The sequence below is a fragment of the Myxine glutinosa genome, chromosome 8, assembly GCF_964187855.1.
Source record: "Myxine glutinosa chromosome 8, kmMyxGlut1.1, whole genome shotgun sequence".
Taxonomy (NCBI): Eukaryota; Metazoa; Chordata; class Myxini; order Myxiniformes; family Myxinidae; genus Myxine; species Myxine glutinosa.
Window position 1 is genome coordinate 148,689,002 of NC_136268.1, and position 26,007 is coordinate 148,715,008.

Consider the following 26,007-nt stretch of genomic DNA (forward strand, 5'->3'; position numbering starts at 1 on the left):
GAACACAGCAACACTCTTCTCCTCGTCTCAGAACATGCTAACCAGGAACACAGCAACACTGTTCTCATCATCTCAGAACATGCTAACCAGGAACACAACAACACTATTCTCCTAGTCTCAGAACATGCTAACCAGGAATAGAGCAACACTATTCTCCTCATCTCAGAACATGCTAACCAGGAACACAGCAACACTATTCTCCTCGTCTCAGAACATGCTAACCAGGAACACAGCAACACTGTTCTCCTCATCTCAGAACATGCTAACCAGGAACACAGCAACACTATTCTCCTCATCTCAGAACATGCTGACCAGGAAGAGAGCAACACTATTCTCCTCGTCTCAGAACATGCTAACCAGGAACACAGCAACACTATTCTCCTCATCTCAGAACATGCTGACCAGGAAGAGAGCAACACTATTCTCCTCGTCTCAGAACATGCTAACCAGGAACACAGCAACACTATTCTCCTCGTCTCAGAACATGCTAACCAGGAACACAGCAACACTGTTCTCCTCATCTCAGAACATGCTAACCAGGAACACAGCAACACTATTCTCCTCATCTCAGAACATGCTGACCAGGAAGAGAGCAACACTATTCTCCTCGTCTCAGAACATGCTAACCAGGAACACAGCAACACTGTTCTCCTCATCTCAGAACATGCTAAACAGGAACACAACAACACTATTCTCCTAGTCTCAGAACATGCTAACCAGGAATAGAGCAACACGATTCTCCTCATCTCAGAACAGGCTAACCAGGAACACAGCAACACTGTTCTCCTCATCTCAGAACATGCTAACCAGGAACACAGCAACACTATTCTCCTCATCTCAGAACATGCTGACCAGGAAGAGAGCAACACTATTCTCCTCGTCTCAAACATGCTAACCAGGAACACAGCAACACTATTCTCCTCGTCTCAGAACATGCTAACCAGGAACACAGCAACACTATTCTCCTCATCTCAGAACATGCTGACCAGGAAGAGAGCAACACTATTCTCCTCGTCTCAAACATGCTAACCAGGAACACAGCAACACTATTCTCCTCGTCTCAGAACATGCTAACCAGGAACACAGCAACACTATTCTCCTCATCTCAGAACATGCTAACCAGGAATAGAGCAACACCATTCTCCTCGTCTCAGAACATGCTAACCAGGAACACAGCAACACTATTCTCCTTGTCTCAGAACATGCTAACCAGGAACACAGCAACAATATTTTCCTCATCTCAGAACATGCTAACCAGGAACACAACAACACTATTCTCCTAGTCTCAGAACATGCTAACCAGGAATAGAGCAACACGATTCTCCTCATCTCAGAACATGCTAACCAGGAACACAACAACACTATTCTCCTTGTCTCAGAACATGCTAACCAGGAATAGAGCAACATTATTCTCCTCATCTCAGAACATGCCAACCAGGAACACAGCAACACTATTCTCCTCATCTCAGAACATGCCAACCAGGAATAGAGCAACACTATTCTCCTCATCTCAGAACATGCTAACCAGGAACACAGCAACACTATTCTCCTCATCACAGAACATGCCAACCAGGAACACAGCAACACTATTCTCCTCATCTCAGAACATGCCAACCAGGAACACAGCAACACTATTCTCCTCATCTCAGAACATGCCAACCAGGAATAGAGCAACACTATTCTCCTCATCTCAGAACATGCTAACCAGGAACACAGCAACACTATTCTCCTCATCACAGAACATGCCAACCAGGAACACAGCAACACTATTCTCCTCATCTCAGAACATGCCAACCAGGAACACAGCAACACTATTCTCCTCATCTCAGAACATGCCAACCAGGAATAGAGCAACACTATTCTCCTCATCTCAGAACATGCTGACCAGGAAGAGAGCAACACTATTCTCCTCATCTCAGAACATGCTAACCAGGAACACAGCAACACTATTCTCCTCATCTCAGAACATGCCAACCAGGAACACAGCAACACTATTCTCCTCATCTCAGAACATGCCAACCAGGAACACAGCAACACTATTCTCCTCATCTCAGAACATGCCAACCAGGAACACAGCAACACTATTCTCCTCATCTCAGAACATGCTAACCAGGAAGAGAGCAACACTATTCTCCTCCTCTCAGAACATGCTGACCAGGAAGAGAGCAACACTATTCTCCTCGTCTCAGAACATGCCAACCATGAACACAGCAACACTATTCTCCTCATCTCAGAACATGCTAACCAGGAATAGAGCAACACTATTCTCCTCCTCTCAGAACATGCTGACCAGGAAGAGAGCAACACTATTCTCCTCGTCTCAGAACATGCAACCAGGAACACAGCAACACCATTCTCCTCGCCTCAGCACATGCTAACCAGGAACACAGCAACATTATTCTCCTCGTCTCTGAACATGCTAACCAGGAATAGAGCAACATTATTCTCCTCATCTCAGAACATGCTAACCAGGAATAGAGCAACACCATTCTCCTCGTCTCAGAACATGCTAAGCAGGAACACAGCAACACTATTCTCCTTGTCTCAGAACATGCTAACCAGGAACACAGCAACACTATTCTCCTCATCTCAGAACATGCTAACCAGGAATAGAGCAACACCATTCTCCTCGTCTCAGAACATGCTAAGCAGGAACACAGCAACACTATTCTCCTTGTCTCAGAACATGCTGACCAGGAACACAGCAACACTATTCTCCTCATCTCAGAACATGCTAACCAGGAAGAGAGCAACACTATTCTCCTCGTCTCAGAACATGCTAACCAGGAACACAGCAACACTATTCTCCTCATCTCAGAACATGCTGACCAGGAAGAGAGCAACACCATTCTCCTCGTCTCAGAACATGCTAAGCAGGAACACAGCAACACTATTCTCCTTGTCTCAGAACATGCTGACCAGGAACACAGCAACACTATTCTCCTCATCTCAGAACATGCTAACCAGGAAGAGAGCAACACTATTCTCCTCGTCTCAGAACATGCTAACCAGGAACACAGCAACACTAATCTCCTCATCTCAGAACATGCTAACCAGGAACACAGCAACACTATTCTCCTCGTCTCAGAACATGCTAGCCAGGAACACAGCAACACTATTCTCCTCGTCTCAGACTATGCTAACCAGGAACACAGCAACACTATTCTCCTCGTCTCAGAACATGCTAACCAGGAACACAGCAACACTATTCTCCTCGTCTCAGAATATGCTAACCAGGAACACAGCAACACTATTCTCCTCATCTCAGAACATGCTAACCAGGAACACAGCAACACTATTCTCCTCGTCTCAGAACATGCTAACCAGGAACACAGCAACACTATTCTCCTCGTCTCAGGATATGCTAACCAGGAACACAGCAACACTATTCTCCTCATCTCAGAACATGCTAACCAGGAACACAGCAACACTATTCTCCTCGTCTCAGCATATGCTAACCAGGAACACAGCAACACTATTCTCCTCGTCTCAGAACATGCTAACCAGGAACACAGCAACACTATTCTCCTCGTCTCAGAACATGCTAACCAGGAACACAGCAACACTATTCTCCTCGTCTCAGAATATGCCAACCAGGAACACAGCAACACTATTCTCCTCGTCTCAGAACATGCTAACCAGGAACACAGCAACACTATTCTCCTCGTCTCAGAACATGCTAACCAGGAATAGAGCAACACACTTCTCCTCATCTCAGAACATGCTAATCAGGAACACAGCAACACTATTCTCCTCATCTCAGAACATGCGAACCAGGAATAGAGCAACACACTTCTCCTCATCTCAGAACATGCTAACCAGGAATAGAGCAACACACTTCTCCTCATCTCAGAACATGCTGACCAGGAATATAGCAACACGATTCTCCTCGTCTCAGAACATGCTAACCAGGAACACAGCAACACTATTCTCCTCGTCTCAGAACATGCTAACCAGGAACACAGCAACACTATTCTCCTCGTCACAGAACATGCTAACCAGGAACACAGCAACACTATTCTCCTCATCTCAGAACATGCTAACCAGGAACACAGCAACACTATTCTCCTCGTCTCAGAACATGCTAACCAGGAACACAGCAACACTATTCTCCTCGTCACAGAACATGCTAACCAGGAATAGAGCAACACACTTCTCCTCATCTCAGAACATGCTGACCAGGAATAGAGCAACACTATTCTCCTCGTCACAGAATATGCTGACCAGGAACACAGCAACACGATTCTCCTCATCACAGAATATGCCGACCAGGAACACAGCAACACTATTCTCCTCGTCACAGAACATGCTAACCCTGAATAGAGCAACACGATTCTCCTCGTCTCAGAACATGCCAACCAGGAATTGAGCAACACGATTCTCCTCATCTCAGAACATGATAACCAGGAATAGAGCAACACGATTCTCCTCGTCTCAGAACATGCCAACCAGGAATTGAGCAACACGATTCTCCTCATCTCAGAACATGATAACCAGGAATAGAGCAACACGATTCTCCTCGTCTCAGAACATGATAACCAGGAACACAGCAACACTCTTCTCCTCGTCTCAGAACATGCTAACCAGGAATAGAGCAACACTATTCTCCTCGTCTCAGAACATGCTAACCAGGAATAGAGCAACACTATTCTCCTCGTCTCAGAACATGCTGACCAGGAATATAGGAACATTATTCTCCTCGTCTCATGACATGCTGACGAGGAACACAGCAACACTATTCTCCTCGTCTCAGAACATGCTAACCAGGAACACAGCAACACTATTCTCCTCGTCTCAGAACATGCTAACCAGGAACACAGCAACACTATTCTCCTCGTCTCAGAACATGCTAACCAGGAACACAGCAACACTATTCTCCTCGTCTCAGAACATGCTAACCAGGAACACAGCAACACTATTCTCCTCATCTCAGAACATACTAACCAGGAAGAGAGCAACACTATTCTCCTCGTCTCAGAACATGCTAACCAGGAACACAGCAACACTATTCTCCTCGTCTCAGAACATGCTAACCAGGAACACAGCAACACGATTCTCCTCATCTCAGAACAGGCTAACCAGGAATAGAGCAACACGATTCTCCTCGTCTCAGAACATGCTAACCAGGAATAGAGCAACACCATTCTCCTCGTCTCAGAACATGCTAACCAGGAACACAGCAACACTATTCTCCTCATCTCAGAACATGCCAACCAGGAACACAGCAACACTATTCTCCTCATCTCAGAACATGCTGACCAGGAAGAGAGCAACACTATTCTCCTCGTCTCAGAACATGCTGACCAGGAAGAGAGCAACACTATTCTCCTCGTCTCAGAACATGCTAACCAGGAAGAGAGCAACACTATTCTCCTCGTCTCAGAACATGCTAACCAGGAACACAGCAACACTATTCTCCTCATCTCAGAACATGCCAACCAGGAACACAGCAACACTATTCTCCTCATCTCAGAACATGCCAACGAGGAACACAGCAACACTATTCTCTTCATCTCAGAACATGCTGACCAGTAACACAGTGTTGCGGATATGAGGATTGTATTTTTTTTATTGTGTTGTATTGTAGTAAATTGTTGTGAATTATTGCTTAAGTCTGGACCCTCCTGCCTCCAGTGTTGTACAAAGGTCAAAGGGCGTTCCCGTAGTTAATTCCATAAAGCATACACGTTAGCCAATCATAGATTTCCCCCTGGTTGATAGTTAGATCTTTATTATGTGTATTAGGGTAAGGCCTTGTCTTCCATTAAGATGACACTCCATTGCACCAAGTGAAATAGAGTAGATTCCTTTCATTCCCCATTCCCATTCCCAAAACTTTCATTGCCTTTCATCATTGCCAAGCCTCGATTGCCAATTACATCCCCTCCAAAACCACCATTGAACATGTGCTCGGGTCGGGGAAGAAAGGCGTGCCCGCCCGTCGTCATCAAGGGCGGAGCCAGAGGGTCGCGCGACCAACCAGGTCCGAGGTGAGCACACCGATGGGCGTGTCCTGAAGGCCGGCGGCTTGATCGCCGGAGGCGCTATAAAAAGCGCGCGCGCAAGGACGTTGGAGAGTGGAGTAGTTGCTGAGTTGTGTAAAAAGATCATCCAGAGGATCCAGAGAAGAGAACCAACAGAGAGAGTACATTGAGATCACCCAAGGAAGCTTTGTACACAGCAACGGCTGATCAAGTGGACCGATGTTTGTTCCTGAGCTGGTGCTTTTCCGAGCAGAGTCCAAGGCTGGCATGTGAGCAAAAGAACATAGAGAACATTAAGGAGATCATCATCCAGGGAAGCACAAAGCCTGCTATTCGTCGCCTTGCTCACAAAAGTTGGAACACAGCAAGAAGCCTGTTGTAGTCCTGGCAAAGCACGCGACGTCCACAGCAGCAGCAGCAGCGGCGGCCACAGCAGCAACAACACTCAACAGCCGCTTGGGGCCTGGACGGCGGTTTTGAGCAGGGCCGCGAAGGAACGGCGGCTGCCAAACGCGCCGATCGTGCTGCAGTACCGGTGGACCTTCCTTTCCCTCCAGCCATCCACCTCCTGCCTTTCCATCCTTTTGGTGTATGTGAGTTTGTTCTGTTTGTTTTGTCCCTGGGTAGTTAATTAAGCTCGTATAAGCTAGCGTTGCACTGTGTCTCTAAAATCTTCTGTATATTATTTTCTTATCTTTCCTTCTCCTTGGTTTTTTTGAGCCTGTACATAGTAAATAAATTATATTCGTATTTCCAACCTTTTTGTCTTCTTCTTCTTCACATCCGTGTCGCCTTAGTCTTTTCCCTATTGAATATCTGTGGCGCGATCCGGCCAACGTTCGGGAATCGGGTTAATCGGGGTAACTGTTAGGCCGCGGTGCCATCCGCTCGGCAAACCAACATCCTTATCCGCGGGCCGTAACAACAGCAACACTATTCTCCTCATCTCAGAACATGCTGACCAGGAATATAGGAACATTATTCTCCTCATCTCAGAACATGCTAACCAGGAACACAGCAACACTATTCTCCTCATCTCAGAACATGCTGACCAGTAACACAGCAACACTATTCTCCTCATCTCAGGACATGCTGACCAGTAACACAGCAACACTATTCTCCTCATCTCAGAACATGCTGACCAGGAATATAGGAACATTATTCTCCTCATCTCAGAACATGCTAACCAGGAACATAGCAACACTATTCTCCTCATCTCAGAACATGTTGACCAGTAACACAGCAACACTATTCTCCTCATCTCAGAACATGCTGACCAGGAACACAGCAACACGATTCTCCTCGTCTCAGAACATGCTAACCAGGAATAGAGCAACACCATTCTCCTCGTCTCAGAACATGCTAACCAGGAACACAGCAACACTATTCTCCTCGTCTCAGAACATGCTAACCAGGAACACAGCAACACTATTCTCCTCATCTCAGAACATGCTAACCAGGAATAGAGCAACACTATTCTCCTCGTCACAGAATATGCTGACCAGGAACACAGCAACATTATTGTCCCCCGTCGCTCAGCGGAGCAAAAGGGGGACTATGGCTTTCCCCTCCGTCCGTGTGTCCGTCCGTCCGTGCGGGCATGCGTGCGTGCGTAAGCGAAGGACCGCATTCGAATTTGGTGTGTGGGTGCAACCCACGTCAAAATCCAAGATGGCCGCCGCCATGTATGTCTGATGCCATGTATGTCTGAACCTTGTAACCTGCATATCTTGAAAAATAAGCGAAGTACCAACTTCTAATCTGGTGTGTGGGTGTATCTCCGCATAAGGACGAACGCTATTGAAAATTGGGTCGCCACGTCAAAGTCCAAGATGGCCGCCACCATATATGTCTGAAACTTGTGAGCGAAATATCCCGAAAAATAAGCGAGTACCGACGTCTAATCTGGTGTGTGGGTGTATCTAGGCACAAGGAAGAACGCTGTTTAAAATCAGGCCGCCATGTCAAAATCCAAGATGGCCGCCACCATATATGTCTGAACCTTGTGAGCGAAATATCTTGAAAAATAAGCGAAGTACCAACTTCTAATCTGGTGTGTGAGTGTATCTAGGCATAAGGAAGAACGCTTTTGAAAATTGGGTCGCCACGTCAAAATCCAAGATGGCCGCCGCCATGTATGTCTGAACCTTGTGAGATAAATATCTTGAAAAATAAGCGAAGTACCAACTTCTAATTTGGCGTGTGGGTGTATCTCGGCAAAACGAAGAACGCTATTGAAAATTGGGTCGCCACGTCAAAATCCAAGATGGCCGCCACCATATATATGTCTGAACCTTGTGAGCGAAATATTTTGAAAAATAAGCGAAGTACCAACTTCTAATCTGGTGTGTGGGTGTATCTAGGCACAAGCAAGAACGCTGTTTAAAATTGGGTCGCCACGTCAAAATCCAAGATGGCCGCCGCCATGTATGTCTGATGCCATGTATGTCTGAACCTTGTAACCTGCATATCTTGAAAAATAAGCGAAGTACCAACTTCTAATCTGGTGTGTGGGTGTATCTAGGCATAAGGAAAAACGCTATTGAAAATTGGGTCGCCACGTCAAAATCCAAGATGGCCGCCGCCATGTATGTCTGAACCTTGTGAGCGGAATATCTTGAAAAATAAGCGAAGTACCAACTTCTAATCTGGTGTGTGGGTGTATCTAGGCATAAGGAAGAACGCTATTGAAAATTGGGTGGCCACGTCAAAATTCAATAGAGCCACCTCCATGTATGTCTGAACCTTGTGAGCGAAATATCATATCATAGCATGTTTTCTGCGTCTTAAACTTTGTCAACTCACATCACTTCACCGACGGGGGACCTAGGCGTAATGCTTGTTCTCCTTGTCTTAGAACATGCTAACCAGGAATATAGCAACACTATTCTCCTCGTCTCAGAACATGCTGACCAGGAACACAGTAACACGATTCTCCTCGTCTCAGAACATGCTAACCAGGAACACAGCAACACTATTCTCCTCGTCTCAGAACATGCTAACCAGGAACACAGCAACACTATTCTCCTCGTCTCAGAACATGCTAACCAGGAACACAGCAACACTATTCTCCTCGTCACAGAACATGCTAACCAGGAACACAGCAACACTATTCTCCTCATCTCAGAACATGCTAACCAGGAACACAGCAACACTATTCTCCTCATCTCAGAACATGCTAACCAGGAACACAGCAACACTATTCTCCTCGTCTCAGAACATGCTAACCAGGAACACAGCAACACTATTCTCCTCATCTCAGAACATGCTAACCATGAATAGAGCAACACGATTCTCCTCGTCTCAGAACATGCCAACCAGGAATTGAGCAACACGATTCTCCTCGTCTCAGAACATGATAACCAGGAATACAGCAACACTATTCTCCTCGTCTCAGAACATGCCAACCAGGAATAGAGCAACACGATTCTCCTCATCTCAGAACATGCTAACGAGGAACAGAGCAACACGATTCTCCTCATCTCAGAACATGCTAACCAGGAATTGAGCAACACGATCCTCCTCGTCTCAGAACATGATAACCAGGAATAGAGCAACTCTATTCTCCTCGTCTCAGAACATGCTAACCAGGAACACAGCAACACTCTTCTCCTCGTCTCAGAACATGCTAACCAGGAACACAGCAACACTATTCTCCTCATCTCAGAACATGCTAACCAGGAATTGAGCAACACTCTTCTCCTCGTCTCAGAACATGCTAACCATGAATAGAGCAACACGATTCTCCTCATCTCAGAACATGCCAACCATGAATAGAGCAACACGATTCTCCTCGTCTCAGAACATGCTGACCAGGAATATAGGAACATTGTTCTCCTCGTCTCAGAACATGCTAACCAGGAATCGAGCAACACGATTCTCCTCGTCTCAGAACATGCAGACCAGGAAGAGAGCAACACTATTCTCCTCATCTCAGAACATGCTAACCAGGAATAGAGCAACACTATTCTCCTCGTCTCAGAACATGCTAACCAGGAACACAGCAACACTATTCTCCTCATCTCAGAACATGCTAACCAGGAATAGAGCAACACGATTCTCCTCATCTCAGAACAGGCTAACCAGGAATAGAGCAACACTATTCTCCTCGTCTCAGAACATGCTAACCAGGAACACAGCAACACTATTCTCCTCATCTCAGAACATGCTAACCAGGAATAGAGCAACACGATTCTCCTCATCTCAGAACATGCTAACCAGGAACACAGCAACACTATTCTCCTCATCTCAGAACATGCTAACCAGGAACACAGCAACACTGTTCTCATCATCTCAGAACATGCTAACCAGGAACACAACAACACTATTCTCCTAGTCTCAGAACATGCTAACCAGGAATAGAGCAACACTATTCTCCTCATCTCAGAACATGCTAACCAGGAACACAGCAACACTATTCTCCTCGTCTCAGAACATGCTAACCAGGAACACAGCAACACTGTTCTCCTCATCTCAGAACATGCTAACCAGGAACACAGCAACACTATTCTCCTCATCTCAGAACATGCTGACCAGGAAGAGAGCAACACTATTCTCCTCGTCTCAGAACATGCTAACCAGGAACACAGCAACACTATTCTCCTCATCTCAGAACATGCTGACCAGGAAGAGAGCAACACTATTCTCCTCGTCTCAGAACATGCTAACCAGGAACACAGCAACACTATTCTCCTCGTCTCAGAACATGCTAACCAGGAACACAGCAACACTGTTCTCCTCATCTCAGAACATGCTAACCAGGAACACAGCAACACTATTCTCCTCATCTCAGAACATGCTGACCAGGAAGAGAGCAACACTATTCTCCTCGTCTCAGAACATGCTAACCAGGAACACAGCAACACTGTTCTCCTCATCTCAGAACATGCTAAACAGGAACACAACAACACTATTCTCCTAGTCTCAGAACATGCTAACCAGGAATAGAGCAACACGATTCTCCTCATCTCAGAACAGGCTAACCAGGAACACAGCAACACTGTTCTCCTCATCTCAGAACATGCTAACCAGGAACACAGCAACACTATTCTCCTCATCTCAGAACATGCTGACCAGGAAGAGAGCAACACTATTCTCCTCGTCTCAAACATGCTAACCAGGAACACAGCAACACTATTCTCCTCGTCTCAGAACATGCTAACCAGGAACACAGCAACACTATTCTCCTCATCTCAGAACATGCTGACCAGGAAGAGAGCAACACTATTCTCCTCGTCTCAAACATGCTAACCAGGAACACAGCAACACTATTCTCCTCGTCTCAGAACATGCTAACCAGGAACACAGCAACACTATTCTCCTCATCTCAGAACATGCTAACCAGGAATAGAGCAACACCATTCTCCTCGTCTCAGAACATGCTAACCAGGAACACAGCAACACTATTCTCCTTGTCTCAGAACATGCTAACCAGGAACACAGCAACAATATTTTCCTCATCTCAGAACATGCTAACCAGGAACACAACAACACTATTCTCCTAGTCTCAGAACATGCTAACCAGGAATAGAGCAACACGATTCTCCTCATCTCAGAACATGCTAACCAGGAACACAACAACACTATTCTCCTTGTCTCAGAACATGCTAACCAGGAATAGAGCAACATTATTCTCCTCATCTCAGAACATGCCAACCAGGAACACAGCAACACTATTCTCCTCATCTCAGAACATGCCAACCAGGAATAGAGCAACACTATTCTCCTCATCTCAGAACATGCTAACCAGGAACACAGCAACACTATTCTCCTCATCACAGAACATGCCAACCAGGAACACAGCAACACTATTCTCCTCATCTCAGAACATGCCAACCAGGAACACAGCAACACTATTCTCCTCATCTCAGAACATGCCAACCAGGAATAGAGCAACACTATTCTCCTCATCTCAGAACATGCTAACCAGGAACACAGCAACACTATTCTCCTCATCACAGAACATGCCAACCAGGAACACAGCAACACTATTCTCCTCATCTCAGAACATGCCAACCAGGAACACAGCAACACTATTCTCCTCATCTCAGAACATGCCAACCAGGAATAGAGCAACACTATTCTCCTCATCTCAGAACATGCTGACCAGGAAGAGAGCAACACTATTCTCCTCATCTCAGAACATGCTAACCAGGAACACAGCAACACTATTCTCCTCATCTCAGAACATGCCAACCAGGAACACAGCAACACTATTCTCCTCATCTCAGAACATGCCAACCAGGAACACAGCAACACTATTCTCCTCATCTCAGAACATGCCAACCAGGAACACAGCAACACTATTCTCCTCATCTCAGAACATGCTAACCAGGAAGAGAGCAACACTATTCTCCTCCTCTCAGAACATGCTGACCAGGAAGAGAGCAACACTATTCTCCTCGTCTCAGAACATGCCAACCATGAACACAGCAACACTATTCTCCTCATCTCAGAACATGCTAACCAGGAATAGAGCAACACTATTCTCCTCCTCTCAGAACATGCTGACCAGGAAGAGAGCAACACTATTCTCCTCGTCTCAGAACATGCAACCAGGAACACAGCAACACCATTCTCCTCGCCTCAGCACATGCTAACCAGGAACACAGCAACATTATTCTCCTCGTCTCTGAACATGCTAACCAGGAATAGAGCAACATTATTCTCCTCATCTCAGAACATGCTAACCAGGAATAGAGCAACACCATTCTCCTCGTCTCAGAACATGCTAAGCAGGAACACAGCAACACTATTCTCCTTGTCTCAGAACATGCTAACCAGGAACACAGCAACACTATTCTCCTCATCTCAGAACATGCTAACCAGGAATAGAGCAACACCATTCTCCTCGTCTCAGAACATGCTAAGCAGGAACACAGCAACACTATTCTCCTTGTCTCAGAACATGCTGACCAGGAACACAGCAACACTATTCTCCTCATCTCAGAACATGCTAACCAGGAAGAGAGCAACACTATTCTCCTCGTCTCAGAACATGCTAACCAGGAACACAGCAACACTATTCTCCTCATCTCAGAACATGCTGACCAGGAAGAGAGCAACACCATTCTCCTCGTCTCAGAACATGCTAAGCAGGAACACAGCAACACTATTCTCCTTGTCTCAGAACATGCTGACCAGGAACACAGCAACACTATTCTCCTCATCTCAGAACATGCTAACCAGGAAGAGAGCAACACTATTCTCCTCGTCTCAGAACATGCTAACCAGGAACACAGCAACACTAATCTCCTCATCTCAGAACATGCTAACCAGGAACACAGCAACACTATTCTCCTCGTCTCAGAACATGCTAGCCAGGAACACAGCAACACTATTCTCCTCGTCTCAGACTATGCTAACCAGGAACACAGCAACACTATTCTCCTCGTCTCAGAACATGCTAACCAGGAACACAGCAACACTATTCTCCTCGTCTCAGAATATGCTAACCAGGAACACAGCAACACTATTCTCCTCATCTCAGAACATGCTAACCAGGAACACAGCAACACTATTCTCCTCGTCTCAGAACATGCTAACCAGGAACACAGCAACACTATTCTCCTCGTCTCAGGATATGCTAACCAGGAACACAGCAACACTATTCTCCTCATCTCAGAACATGCTAACCAGGAACACAGCAACACTATTCTCCTCGTCTCAGCATATGCTAACCAGGAACACAGCAACACTATTCTCCTCGTCTCAGAACATGCTAACCAGGAACACAGCAACACTATTCTCCTCGTCTCAGAACATGCTAACCAGGAACACAGCAACACTATTCTCCTCGTCTCAGAATATGCCAACCAGGAACACAGCAACACTATTCTCCTCGTCTCAGAACATGCTAACCAGGAACACAGCAACACTATTCTCCTCGTCTCAGAACATGCTAACCAGGAATAGAGCAACACACTTCTCCTCATCTCAGAACATGCTAATCAGGAACACAGCAACACTATTCTCCTCATCTCAGAACATGCGAACCAGGAATAGAGCAACACACTTCTCCTCATCTCAGAACATGCTAACCAGGAATAGAGCAACACACTTCTCCTCATCTCAGAACATGCTGACCAGGAATATAGCAACACGATTCTCCTCGTCTCAGAACATGCTAACCAGGAACACAGCAACACTATTCTCCTCGTCTCAGAACATGCTAACCAGGAACACAGCAACACTATTCTCCTCGTCACAGAACATGCTAACCAGGAACACAGCAACACTATTCTCCTCATCTCAGAACATGCTAACCAGGAACACAACAACACTATTCTCCTAGTCTCAGAACATGCTAACCAGGAATAGAGCAACACGATTCTCCTCATCTCAGAACATGCTAACCAGGAACACAACAACACTATTCTCCTTGTCTCAGAACATGCTAACCAGGAATAGAGCAACATTATTCTCCTCATCTCAGAACATGCCAACCAGGAACACAGCAACACTATTCTCCTCATCTCAGAACATGCCAACCAGGAATAGAGCAACACTATTCTCCTCATCTCAGAACATGCTAACCAGGAACACAGCAACACTATTCTCCTCATCACAGAACATGCCAACCAGGAACACAGCAACACTATTCTCCTCATCTCAGAACATGCCAACCAGGAACACAGCAACACTATTCTCCTCATCTCAGAACATGCCAACCAGGAATAGAGCAACACTATTCTCCTCATCTCAGAACATGCTAACCAGGAACACAGCAACACTATTCTCCTCATCACAGAACATGCCAACCAGGAACACAGCAACACTATTCTCCTCATCTCAGAACATGCCAACCAGGAACACAGCAACACTATTCTCCTCATCTCAGAACATGCCAACCAGGAATAGAGCAACACTATTCTCCTCATCTCAGAACATGCTGACCAGGAAGAGAGCAACACTATTCTCCTCATCTCAGAACATGCTAACCAGGAACACAGCAACACTATTCTCCTCATCTCAGAACATGCCAACCAGGAACACAGCAACACTATTCTCCTCATCTCAGAACATGCCAACCAGGAACACAGCAACACTATTCTCCTCATCTCAGAACATGCCAACCAGGAACACAGCAACACTATTCTCCTCATCTCAGAACATGCTAACCAGGAAGAGAGCAACACTATTCTCCTCCTCTCAGAACATGCTGACCAGGAAGAGAGCAACACTATTCTCCTCGTCTCAGAACATGCCAACCATGAACACAGCAACACTATTCTCCTCATCTCAGAACATGCTAACCAGGAATAGAGCAACACTATTCTCCTCCTCTCAGAACATGCTGACCAGGAAGAGAGCAACACTATTCTCCTCGTCTCAGAACATGCAACCAGGAACACAGCAACACCATTCTCCTCGCCTCAGCACATGCTAACCAGGAACACAGCAACATTATTCTCCTCGTCTCTGAACATGCTAACCAGGAATAGAGCAACATTATTCTCCTCATCTCAGAACATGCTAACCAGGAATAGAGCAACACCATTCTCCTCGTCTCAGAACATGCTAAGCAGGAACACAGCAACACTATTCTCCTTGTCTCAGAACATGCTAACCAGGAACACAGCAACACTATTCTCCTCATCTCAGAACATGCTAACCAGGAATAGAGCAACACCATTCTCCTCGTCTCAGAACATGCTAAGCAGGAACACAGCAACACTATTCTCCTTGTCTCAGAACATGCTGACCAGGAACACAGCAACACTATTCTCCTCATCTCAGAACATGCTAACCAGGAAGAGAGCAACACTATTCTCCTCGTCTCAGAACATGCTAACCAGGAACACAGCAACACTATTCTCCTCATCTCAGAACATGCTGACCAGGAAGAGAGCAACACCATTCTCCTCGTCTCAGAACATGCTAAGCAGGAACACAGCAACACTATTCTCCTTGTCTCAGAACATGCTGACCAGGAACACAGCAACACTATTCTCCTCATCTCAGAACATGCTAACCAGGAAGAGAGCAACACTATTCTCCTCGTCTCAGAACATGCTAACCAGGAACACAGCAACACTAATCTCCTCATCTCAGAACATGCTAACCAGGAACACAGCAACACTATTCTCCTCGTCTCAGAACATGCTAGCCAGGAACACAGCAACACTATTCTCCTCGTCTCAGACTATGCTAACCAGGAACACAGCAACACTATTCTCCTCGTCTCAGAACATGCTAACCAGGAACACAGCAACACTATTCTCCTCGTCTCAGAATATGCTAACCAGGAACACAGCAACACTATTCTCCTCATCTCAGAACATGCTAACCAGGAACACAGCAACACTATTCTCCTCGTCTCAGAACATGCTAACCAGGAACACAGCAACACTATTCTCCTCGTCTCAGGATATGCTAACCAGGAACACAGCAACACTATTCTCCTCATCTCAGAACATGCTAACCAGGAACACAGCAACACTATTCTCCTCGTCTCAGCATATGCTAACCAGGAACACAGCAACACTATTCTCCTCGTCTCAGAACATGCTAACCAGGAACACAGCAACACTATTCTCCTCGTCTCAGAACATGCTAACCAGGAACACAGCAACACTATTCTCCTCGTCTCAGAATATGCCAACCAGGAACACAGCAACACTATTCTCCTCGTCTCAGAACATGCTAACCAGGAACACAGCAACACTATTCTCCTCGTCTCAGAACATGCTAACCAGGAATAGAGCAACACACTTCTCCTCATCTCAGAACATGCTAATCAGGAACACAGCAACACTATTCTCCTCATCTCAGAACATGCGAACCAGGAATAGAGCAACACACTTCTCCTCATCTCAGAACATGCTAACCAGGAATAGAGCAACACACTTCTCCTCATCTCAGAACATGCTGACCAGGAATATAGCAACACGATTCTCCTCGTCTCAGAACATGCTAACCAGGAACACAGCAACACTATTCTCCTCGTCTCAGAACATGCTAACCAGGAACACAGCAACACTATTCTCCTCGTCACAGAACATGCTAACCAGGAACACAGCAACACTATTCTCCTCATCTCAGAACATGCTAACCAGGAACACAGCAACACTATTCTCCTCGTCTCAGAACATGCTAACCAGGAACACAGCAACACTATTCTCCTCGTCACAGAACATGCTAACCAGGAATAGAGCAACACACTTCTCCTCATCTCAGAACATGCTGACCAGGAATAGAGCAACACTATTCTCCTCGTCACAGAATATGCTGACCAGGAACACAGCAACACGATTCTCCTCATCACAGAATATGCCGACCAGGAACACAGCAACACTATTCTCCTCGTCACAGAACATGCTAACCCTGAATAGAGCAACACGATTCTCCTCGTCTCAGAACATGCCAACCAGGAATTGAGCAACACGATTCTCCTCATCTCAGAACATGATAACCAGGAATAGAGCAACACGATTCTCCTCGTCTCAGAACATGCCAACCAGGAATTGAGCAACACGATTCTCCTCATCTCAGAACATGATAACCAGGAATAGAGCAACACGATTCTCCTCGTCTCAGAACATGATAACCAGGAACACAGCAACACTCTTCTCCTCGTCTCAGAACATGCTAACCAGGAATAGAGCAACACTATTCTCCTCGTCTCAGAACATGCTAACCAGGAATAGAGCAACACTATTCTCCTCGTCTCAGAACATGCTGACCAGGAATATAGGAACATTATTCTCCTCGTCTCATGACATGCTGACGAGGAACACAGCAACACTATTCTCCTCGTCTCAGAACATGCTAACCAGGAACACAGCAACACTATTCTCCTCGTCTCAGAACATGCTAACCAGGAACACAGCAACACTATTCTCCTCGTCTCAGAACATGCTAACCAGGAACACAGCAACACTATTCTCCTTGTCTCAGAACATGCTAACCAGGAACACAGCAACACTATTCTCCTCATCTCAGAACATACTAACCAGGAAGAGAGCAACACTATTCTCCTCGTCTCAGAACATGCTAACCAGGAACACAGCAACACTATTCTCCTCGTCTCAGAACATGCTAACCAGGAACACAGCAACACGATTCTCCTCATCTCAGAACAGGCTAACCAGGAATAGAGCAACACGATTCTCCTCGTCTCAGAACATGCTAACCAGGAATAGAGCAACACCATTCTCCTCGTCTCAGAACATGCTAACCAGGAACACAGCAACACTATTCTCCTCATCTCAGAACATGCCAACCAGGAACACAGCAACACTATTCTCCTCATCTCAGAACATGCTGACCAGGAAGAGAGCAACACTATTCTCCTCGTCTCAGAACATGCTGACCAGGAAGAGAGCAACACTATTCTCCTCGTCTCAGAACATGCTAACCAGGAAGAGAGCAACACTATTCTCCTCGTCTCAGAACATGCTAACCAGGAACACAGCAACACTATTCTCCTCATCTCAGAACATGCCAACCAGGAACACAGCAACACTATTCTCCTCATCTCAGAACATGCCAACGAGGAACACAGCAACACTATTCTCCTCATCTCAGAACATGCCAACCAGGAACACAGCAACACACTTCTCCTCGTCTCAGAACATGCTGACCAGGAACACAGCAACATTATTCTCCTCGTCTCAGAACATGCTGACTAGGAATAGAGCAACACGATTCTCCTCGTCTCAGAACATGCTGACTAGGAATATAGGAACATTATTCTCTTCATCTCAGAACATGCTGACTTGGAATAGAGCAACACCATTCTCCTCGTCTCAGCACATGCTGACCAGTAATAGAGCAACACACTTCTCCTCGTCTCAGAACATGCTGACCAGGAACACAGCAACACACTTCTCCTCATCTCAGAACATGCTAACCAGGAACACAGCAACACACTTCTCCTCGTCTCAGAACATGCTGACTCGGAATATAGGAACATTATTCTCCTCGTCTCAGAACATGCTGACTCGGAATATAGGAACATTATTCTCCTCGTGTCAGAACATGCTGACCAGGAGCACAGCAACATTATTATCCTCGTCTCATAACATGCTAACCAGGAACACAGCAACACACTGCTCCTCGTCTCAGAACATGCTGACTCGGCATATAGGAACATTATTCTCCTCGTCTCAGGTTATGCTAACCAGGGATATCGGAACATTATTCTCCTTATCTCAGAACATGCTAACTAGGAATAGAGCAACAATATTCTCCTCGTCTCAGCATATGCTGCCCAGGATTAGAGCAACATTATTCGACTCGCCTCAGAACATGCTGACCAGGAACACAGCAACATTATTCTCTTCATCTCAGAATATGCTAACTAGGAATAGAGCAACACTATTCTCTTTGTCTCAGAATATGCTGACCAGGAATAGAGCAACATTAATCTACTCGCCTCAGAACATGCTGACCAGGAACACAGCAACATTATTCTCCTCGTCTCAGAACATGCTGACCAGGAACGCAGCAACACTATTCTCCTCGTCTCAGAACATGCTGCCTCGGAATAGAGCAACAACACTCTTCTCCTCGTCTCAGATCATGCTGACCAGGAATAGAGCAACATTATTCTCCTCGTCTCAGGATATTGTTACGTGCTCCTCCACAAACCCCGGCCACGGTGTACCTCCCAGCCCCGAAAGGAGTCACGGCAGAAAGATGTGCAATTATGTGTGCCAATGACCAATGGTGAAACCACACCAATCAATCGGTACCAAAACCAGTATTGTATTAATATCACACAATAATAACAACTTACACAAGTACAATATAACTTCAATTGCACAACAAATACCATATAATTCCTATGATGGTACCACCAGTTTCTTAACTCAATAACTCGCGGTACTCCACGTGAGCGAACTGTAACGCCCCCAAAGTCACTGTCACGACACCAGGCCAAAGGCGATCCACGCTCCAGTGATCACAAGAAAACAGGTCGTACTGAGACCTGAACCCAGGACGGCTGACATTCGACGCTGCCAAAGAGCCGCTTGGTGGGGTGTCAGGCCGACGTCGGTCAGGCAAAAGTTCACCCAAAAGGCGACTGGGAATTCACACCTTCGGTTCACCAGACAATGACGCTGACATGAACGATCAGCGGCTCCCAAGCGGAGAACCGCGAATTCCCAATCGAAATCCACGACACACACGAGAACCAGGCTAACGGTTGGTGCGTGGTGAAATGGCTGGTGCGAGGCGAAATGGCGGACGGGCCCGTAATGGAGGCATACCGGCTCTCCCGCGATGATTCACTTTCGGAACCAACCGCAAAACCCGTCACGCAGGTTTATCTGCCACAGCGATAACGACACTGTCACAGGAATCCCTTTCCCGGGGAAACCAATATTCGCTCGTGACCAACGTCCACCAGCGTCCGCTCGACACCTCGAAGCAGATCGGCCTTTCTTTCCCGATCTCACTTGACCCGCTTCAGCCTCCTCTTCTTCTTCTTCTTCCGGTTTCCCCCAATCCATTTCGTTTTTCTTTTGAAACACTAATTTTTACTTTTGAAGACAGTTATCTCAATTTCACTCAAGCTATAACAATAATAGTACATGGAACTAAAAATGCTTCCAGTGGATGAAAACCACAAAGACGGATGTGACAAAGCCATAACAATATGCTAAAGGTGGGTTTTCATGGGACTCGCGAAGGATGCGAATGTCGAAAAAATGGCAAATCCAACATTCGTATTTTAGGCTCCAAAAGTTCGCCAAACATGCGCGGGGGTTCGGAAGCGTCGTCAATTGTTCGCAGGAGTCGTTTTTTGTTCGGCGGGTATTTCAAACATTTTTGAAATTTATTTGTTTGAAAACATTTTTGAAATACCCGCCGAACAAAAAACGACTCCTGCGAACAATTGACGACACTTCCGAACCCCCGCGCATGTTTGGCGAACTTTTGGAGCCTAAAATACGAATGTTGGATTTGCCATTTTTTCGACATTCGCATCCTTCGCGAACCGATCGCGTGTCCCGTGAAAACCCACCTTAACTAGGAACACAGCAACATTATTCTCCTCGTCTCAGGATATGCTGACCAGGAACACAGCAACATTATTCTCCATTCCTTATTCTCCTCAAAAGTGATTCTTCACCATAGAGAGATCGGGTGAAAAGCGATATATGACATGATATTTAAAAAAGTTATAGATGAGTTATGACTAAACTTGGTGGACGAGTTGGTTCGGTGACAAGAATAAGCCGATTAGATTTGGGTTCAGGTCCGAAACTAGATCGGGCCTATCAGTGGGATACAAAACATAAACTGTTCAGCCTGGAGGAGGTGTGCGCTCTACTGAGGGTCGTTCTAGTTTCATTTCTGCTTCTTCCCAGTTGTCCCTTCCACTTCTGTGATTGAGATTTTACACGTGTTTCCAGTTTGTCCTCTCCCTCCATTTACTCTCGTTCTTCCCAGTGTCTTATTTTATTTCTCCAGATCTCCTTCGATTTTGTCCCTCCACCATGCTGTTGTGTTCCCCCAGCCCTCTTCCTGCTGTTCTTTCTGTTCTGTTATGTCCTGGTCCGTTATGTGTTCTAGCTCCTTCACGAGCCTCAACCCTAGGTTTAAATTAAAAAAAAAAGAGCTGTGTCGTTGTTAACTTCGTCCCAAGATGTGTTATCTTTGTCCTTGTGATGTTGTGTTTTAAAGTAGAAGGAACTAAATATTCCATGTGAAGAAAGCACTGGTGTTTCCTTTAGATAACAGGAAGTGCTCATGCAGAACAATGCGTTGCTAAACGTAGCCAGATGGACAGAGTTACATCTTGGACAACACAGCCCAATCATATTCATCTGGATACATGTTTTAATGTTTGAAGCAAAAATCCAGTTGGGTACCCTTCGGCTGAGTACCCACACTTAAGCCAAGTGCACAAACCTGTTGTTATCGTATTCCATTTAATTGGCCAGAGGCACTGACGTTCGGCTTACCAAGCTGTGTGTTATTGTGCCTTCGACAAAACATGACTCCATTGTACAAACAAACGTCAGCTGAGTCGTTTCTTCATTTGGAGTCCAAGTCAATACTTGATCATTTTTTAGGGTTAGAGTGAGGATTGATTATCTTGCATAGTGTAATTGCCTTCACTTATATGAGATCAAACCTGAAAAAAAAACAATGCGATCATCATGCGTCGACTTGTTTTTTTCATTTCTTTCCAATTACTTTGCATTTGCTGTGTTTTCATTCCTGGAGCAACAATATTTTGTGGTACGCAGGCTTCCATTTAGCTTTGTCACTCGTGAAGTGGCAGAAGCGACATGTGGGTGCCTCATGGCCCAGGCGGAAGATGCAGAACGCCGTGGCTTGCCTCCTGAAGCTTCGGAGCGTCTTGTGCTGGAAGAGTTTCAGCGCTGCCTCTTGCATATTATCCAAGCTGCAGGCAAGGTTCGAGGTTTGTCGCTAAGACAACTTATTGTGCTGCACTTCATTTTTGGGGAACTATTTTGATTTTGCCTTTGACCGAGTCATCAGCAAGCAAGTTATGATGGTATAATCGAAAAGGTTCGAGTCAAATCTTTCTTTCATTACAGGAGCGAGGCTCATGGGAGAGCAGAAATGAATGAATTGGGCACAAGGAAAGGGCGGAAACACTGAAACAAGGAAGTAAGATGATTGGGTTAGGATAGGCTAATGGAGGTTAGATCCGGGGTCAGAATTTGGATGACAAGATATTGTGGTGTAATGCTTGCTTGAAGCTCTAGAGGGAAGAGTGAGACAGAACAGCCTCTGGAATGTGGTTCCATAGATGGGAGAAGTGAGGAAAAAAAGAGTTGACGTTTGCATTCAGCCTAGATTTTGGAAGTTTAACAAGTAGGAATGAATGGAAGAACAAGTGCATCCGGAGTTGCTGTGGAGCGTCGGAGGACAGAGAGCGCAGAGGGAGCAATATTAGAGAATAGACGTTAGAAAACAGAGAGACCATCAACCTGCCTGCACTGTGAGAACAGGCCTTGTGCTTCGGCCTCATCATGGACGATTCCAATAATTTTGTTGAGAGCTTTAGATTCCAGCGAATCCCAGAGAAAAATATGTGATGCTGGAGTACCAGCCCTTAGCAGAAAGCAGTACTCCATTGAGCTACAGACAAAGGCCTTGAAGACTGTGTGTAGTTCTAATTTTTCCATGGAAAGGCATGGATTGGTGGATGATGCCCAGTCTGTGGCAGGCTTTGGAGGCCAGTTTTGTTATGTGGTTGGCCTAGGAAAAGTCTATGCTGATGGTGAGGCCAAGAAGTTCAAGAGACTGAACCTCTTTCAGTGAATGACCAAGGATGTAGACAGGTGGGTTTTGTTTGACAACCATTCTGGAAGGATAGGGCGAGACAGAGATTTTTCAGGGATGAAGGACAAATTAACTTACACTTGTAGCAGTAACTTGCAATCAGAGACCCACAGCCGGATCATTCAAACTTTGGCTTTCTCATGGGATCGAGAACAACATACCAGAAGTATGATTGATAGTTTGATTTTGTTGAAGAAAATGGGGGTAAATACGGCAACCAAAAATACAGACTTGTATGTTCTACCGATTCGGGATAACTTGCACGGTATGGGGACCTTGTAGGAATCGCAACTGGGCCACTTCCAGAGCTCAGCGGCTTCCCGAAAAATCAAATTACTTTATTTTTCCAGCGGAGAACCATTCATCCCTTCTGCGCTTTATTTTGGCTCTCATCGACATTATGCTAGTGATGTCTCTTTTGTCCTACGCCTTCGCCGTAATACTGCTAAATCCAATCAATTTGGTCCTATTTGCATTTTTTTTTAAATCACTTTTCCTAAAAGTTTGGAATACTCTTAATTTTTTAATTAATTTATTAATTGTATTAATTATGTAATTAATTTTAAAACATTTTATTAATTGCATATATGGTAATTCCCCTCACTGCGATATTTTCCATTGAGCATCTGTGATTGCACTAATTCTTCCTCGTTCGTATGCAGCACAAGGCTGTGGGGTAGCGTCATTGGCCGAGGGCGGGCCGTGCCGCTGATGCAATTCCCTCTGCTGGTTAAGGCAGGAATTTGGAATTTGTTCAGAGTGCCGTCGATAGCTCGCCTACTCTTCGTCAAGGACACAATGGGATATTTAACGTCCAGCAACGAATGCTGGCAGACGGGACGCCCGTTTAACGTCCGTTCGAGGGACGGCACACACATTGATGAATCGCCCTGCCTGCGAAACACTGGGATTAAAAGCGCCCAAATTCACAACCAGGCTAGACAGCTTCGAGGTGAGTGTGTGTACCTCTAGGCCTCTCTGTCAGCCCATTGCACTAATTGATCACTACCCGCCACCTATTTATTTAGCTGTGGTCTTGGCTTTCAGAAAATAATTTAACTTGCTGTGACTTTCTCAGTACGCGTTTAACTAAATTGTGCTTTCAATTTTACTAGAAATATAAATGTCCGAGTTGTCTTGTTTCCCAGAAACTTGGGGTGCATCGATGTCGATGATCATCATTATCTAATATTGTACTTCCAGGTAAAAGGTGAGCTTGATTGCAAAAGGACCACCTCAGCAAGAGACAGAAAGGGAAAGAGGAAATGAAGAGGCAGGCCTACATTCAGATCCGACGACGAGGATCGCTCGGGGTTGCAGAGCCCAGCCTTCAACCAGCCATGCCGGTTCCGGCCTGTGTGAATTGGCATCCAGTGCACGGCCTTCGCGTCGCTGAACTTTCAGATCGACTGCCTTCGTGCAACTTGCCGGTGGATGTTTCCATTTCTACCGTTGTTTGGCGGGACGCGGCATCGGCTTGGACAAATCGGTGTTCATTACGCAGCCATTCTGTGAAGATGCTGCGTTGCATCTTTGCTGAGAATCTCATTTGGCAGAGTAATATTTCCTCCACCTCTTAAATGCTTAATTGATTATTATTATTATTATTATTTTTAATCTTCAGGGCTGAACGTTCTCTCATTATTGAACCGTCAGCTATTCCTGAGCCGAGTTCACTTTAATATGCGTCGCCGTTCTCTTTTTTGCAATCGACTCCTCCGAGTCCCATCAGCCCCTTCCAGTTTCGCCGTCGTCATCCATCAAGCAGGGCTTCAATGACCTAATCCACCACTTTTGATACTGGCAGGAACCCTTCAGTTGTGCTGCGTTGCATAATGTTCAATTTCCCAGTTTGTTTAAATTTATCTCTCCTTTATCCTGGTTGTTTATTTTGTATAAAAAGGGGAAAAAACAATTTAGTACTCTAAAATCTTTTTGGATTCTTGAATGGGACATTGATTTTTAGAATTTGTTTCTTGGGCTACAACAAAGCTTTTATCGAGATAAGTTATGCTTCTGGAGGTTGTAAACATAACATTTATTCACTTTTGCTGTTCCTTGTTTTATGGGCCTTCGGCAGTGCACTTTTTAGAAGAAATCTTTGTACATATAACTCCCATGTAGTCAATCCTTCCAAAGTTTTGTGTTTTAATTATGCTGCTAAGCAGCACCGGTTTGGGCACTGATCGCTCTGTCGTACTTTGCTCTCCCTCTCCCTCTCCCTCTCCCTCTCCCTCTCCCTCTCCCTCTCCCTCTCCCTCTCTCTCTCTCTCTCTCTTCTCTCTCTCTCTCTCTCTCTCTCTCTCTCTCCCTCCTGATGTCTTTTTCCACTTCTACTACCCCTATCTCATTTCATGCAAAGCAATAGTTTTCCTTAATTTTTCTCACTGTCCTTAAAAAAGAAAAAACATTTGCACCTTTTTATCTTCTAAACACTGTGCGTCTGTTAACCCCAGTTCCATCAGAGCGATCTTTTTGTGCCATTTTGTATTGTGTTGTGATTAAATTTGTTATTGAAAACAGACCCTGTCTTTTTCTTCCTGTGAAATACTTTGTCATCATCATCATCATCGTCGTCGTCATCATGTAAGCATGGTGGTTTTCGTTGAGCTTTAAGGGCTTCCTTCATCTCTGCTACCCTGTCACCTCCCTTCCTCATTGCTCTCCAGACGAAATAATAAAGGGAGGAAGGTGGGCGTTAGCTTAGAAATGGGGAGGGTGCCCGGTGTGGTTTTCTGGAAGAATGTGTGTG

The 26,007-nt window shown here is 45.6% G+C and overlaps 1 protein-coding gene across 7 annotated transcripts in view; it reads left to right on the forward strand.

The window, feature by feature from the left end:
- LIN54 (lin-54 DREAM MuvB core complex component) overlaps positions 1-25,779 on the forward strand; it is a 177,789-nt gene extending 152,010 nt beyond the window's left edge. For 4 of the 7 annotated variants that reach the window (XM_078783825.1, XM_078783830.1, XM_078783827.1 and 1 more), the window contains 2 exons: positions 22,190-22,358; positions 24,459-25,779. In XM_078783825.1, the coding sequence (XP_078639951.1) occupies positions 22,190-22,358; positions 24,459-24,524 (235 nt within the window). In that variant the 3' untranslated portion in view covers positions 24,525-25,779. Of the gene's footprint in view, positions 1-22,189; positions 22,366-23,917; positions 24,208-24,458 lie in introns of all 7 variants that reach the window. The other 3 variants (XM_078783826.1, XM_078783828.1, XM_078783829.1) reach the window with 3 other exon arrangements.
- The last annotated feature ends 228 nt before the right edge of the window (positions 25,780-26,007 follow it).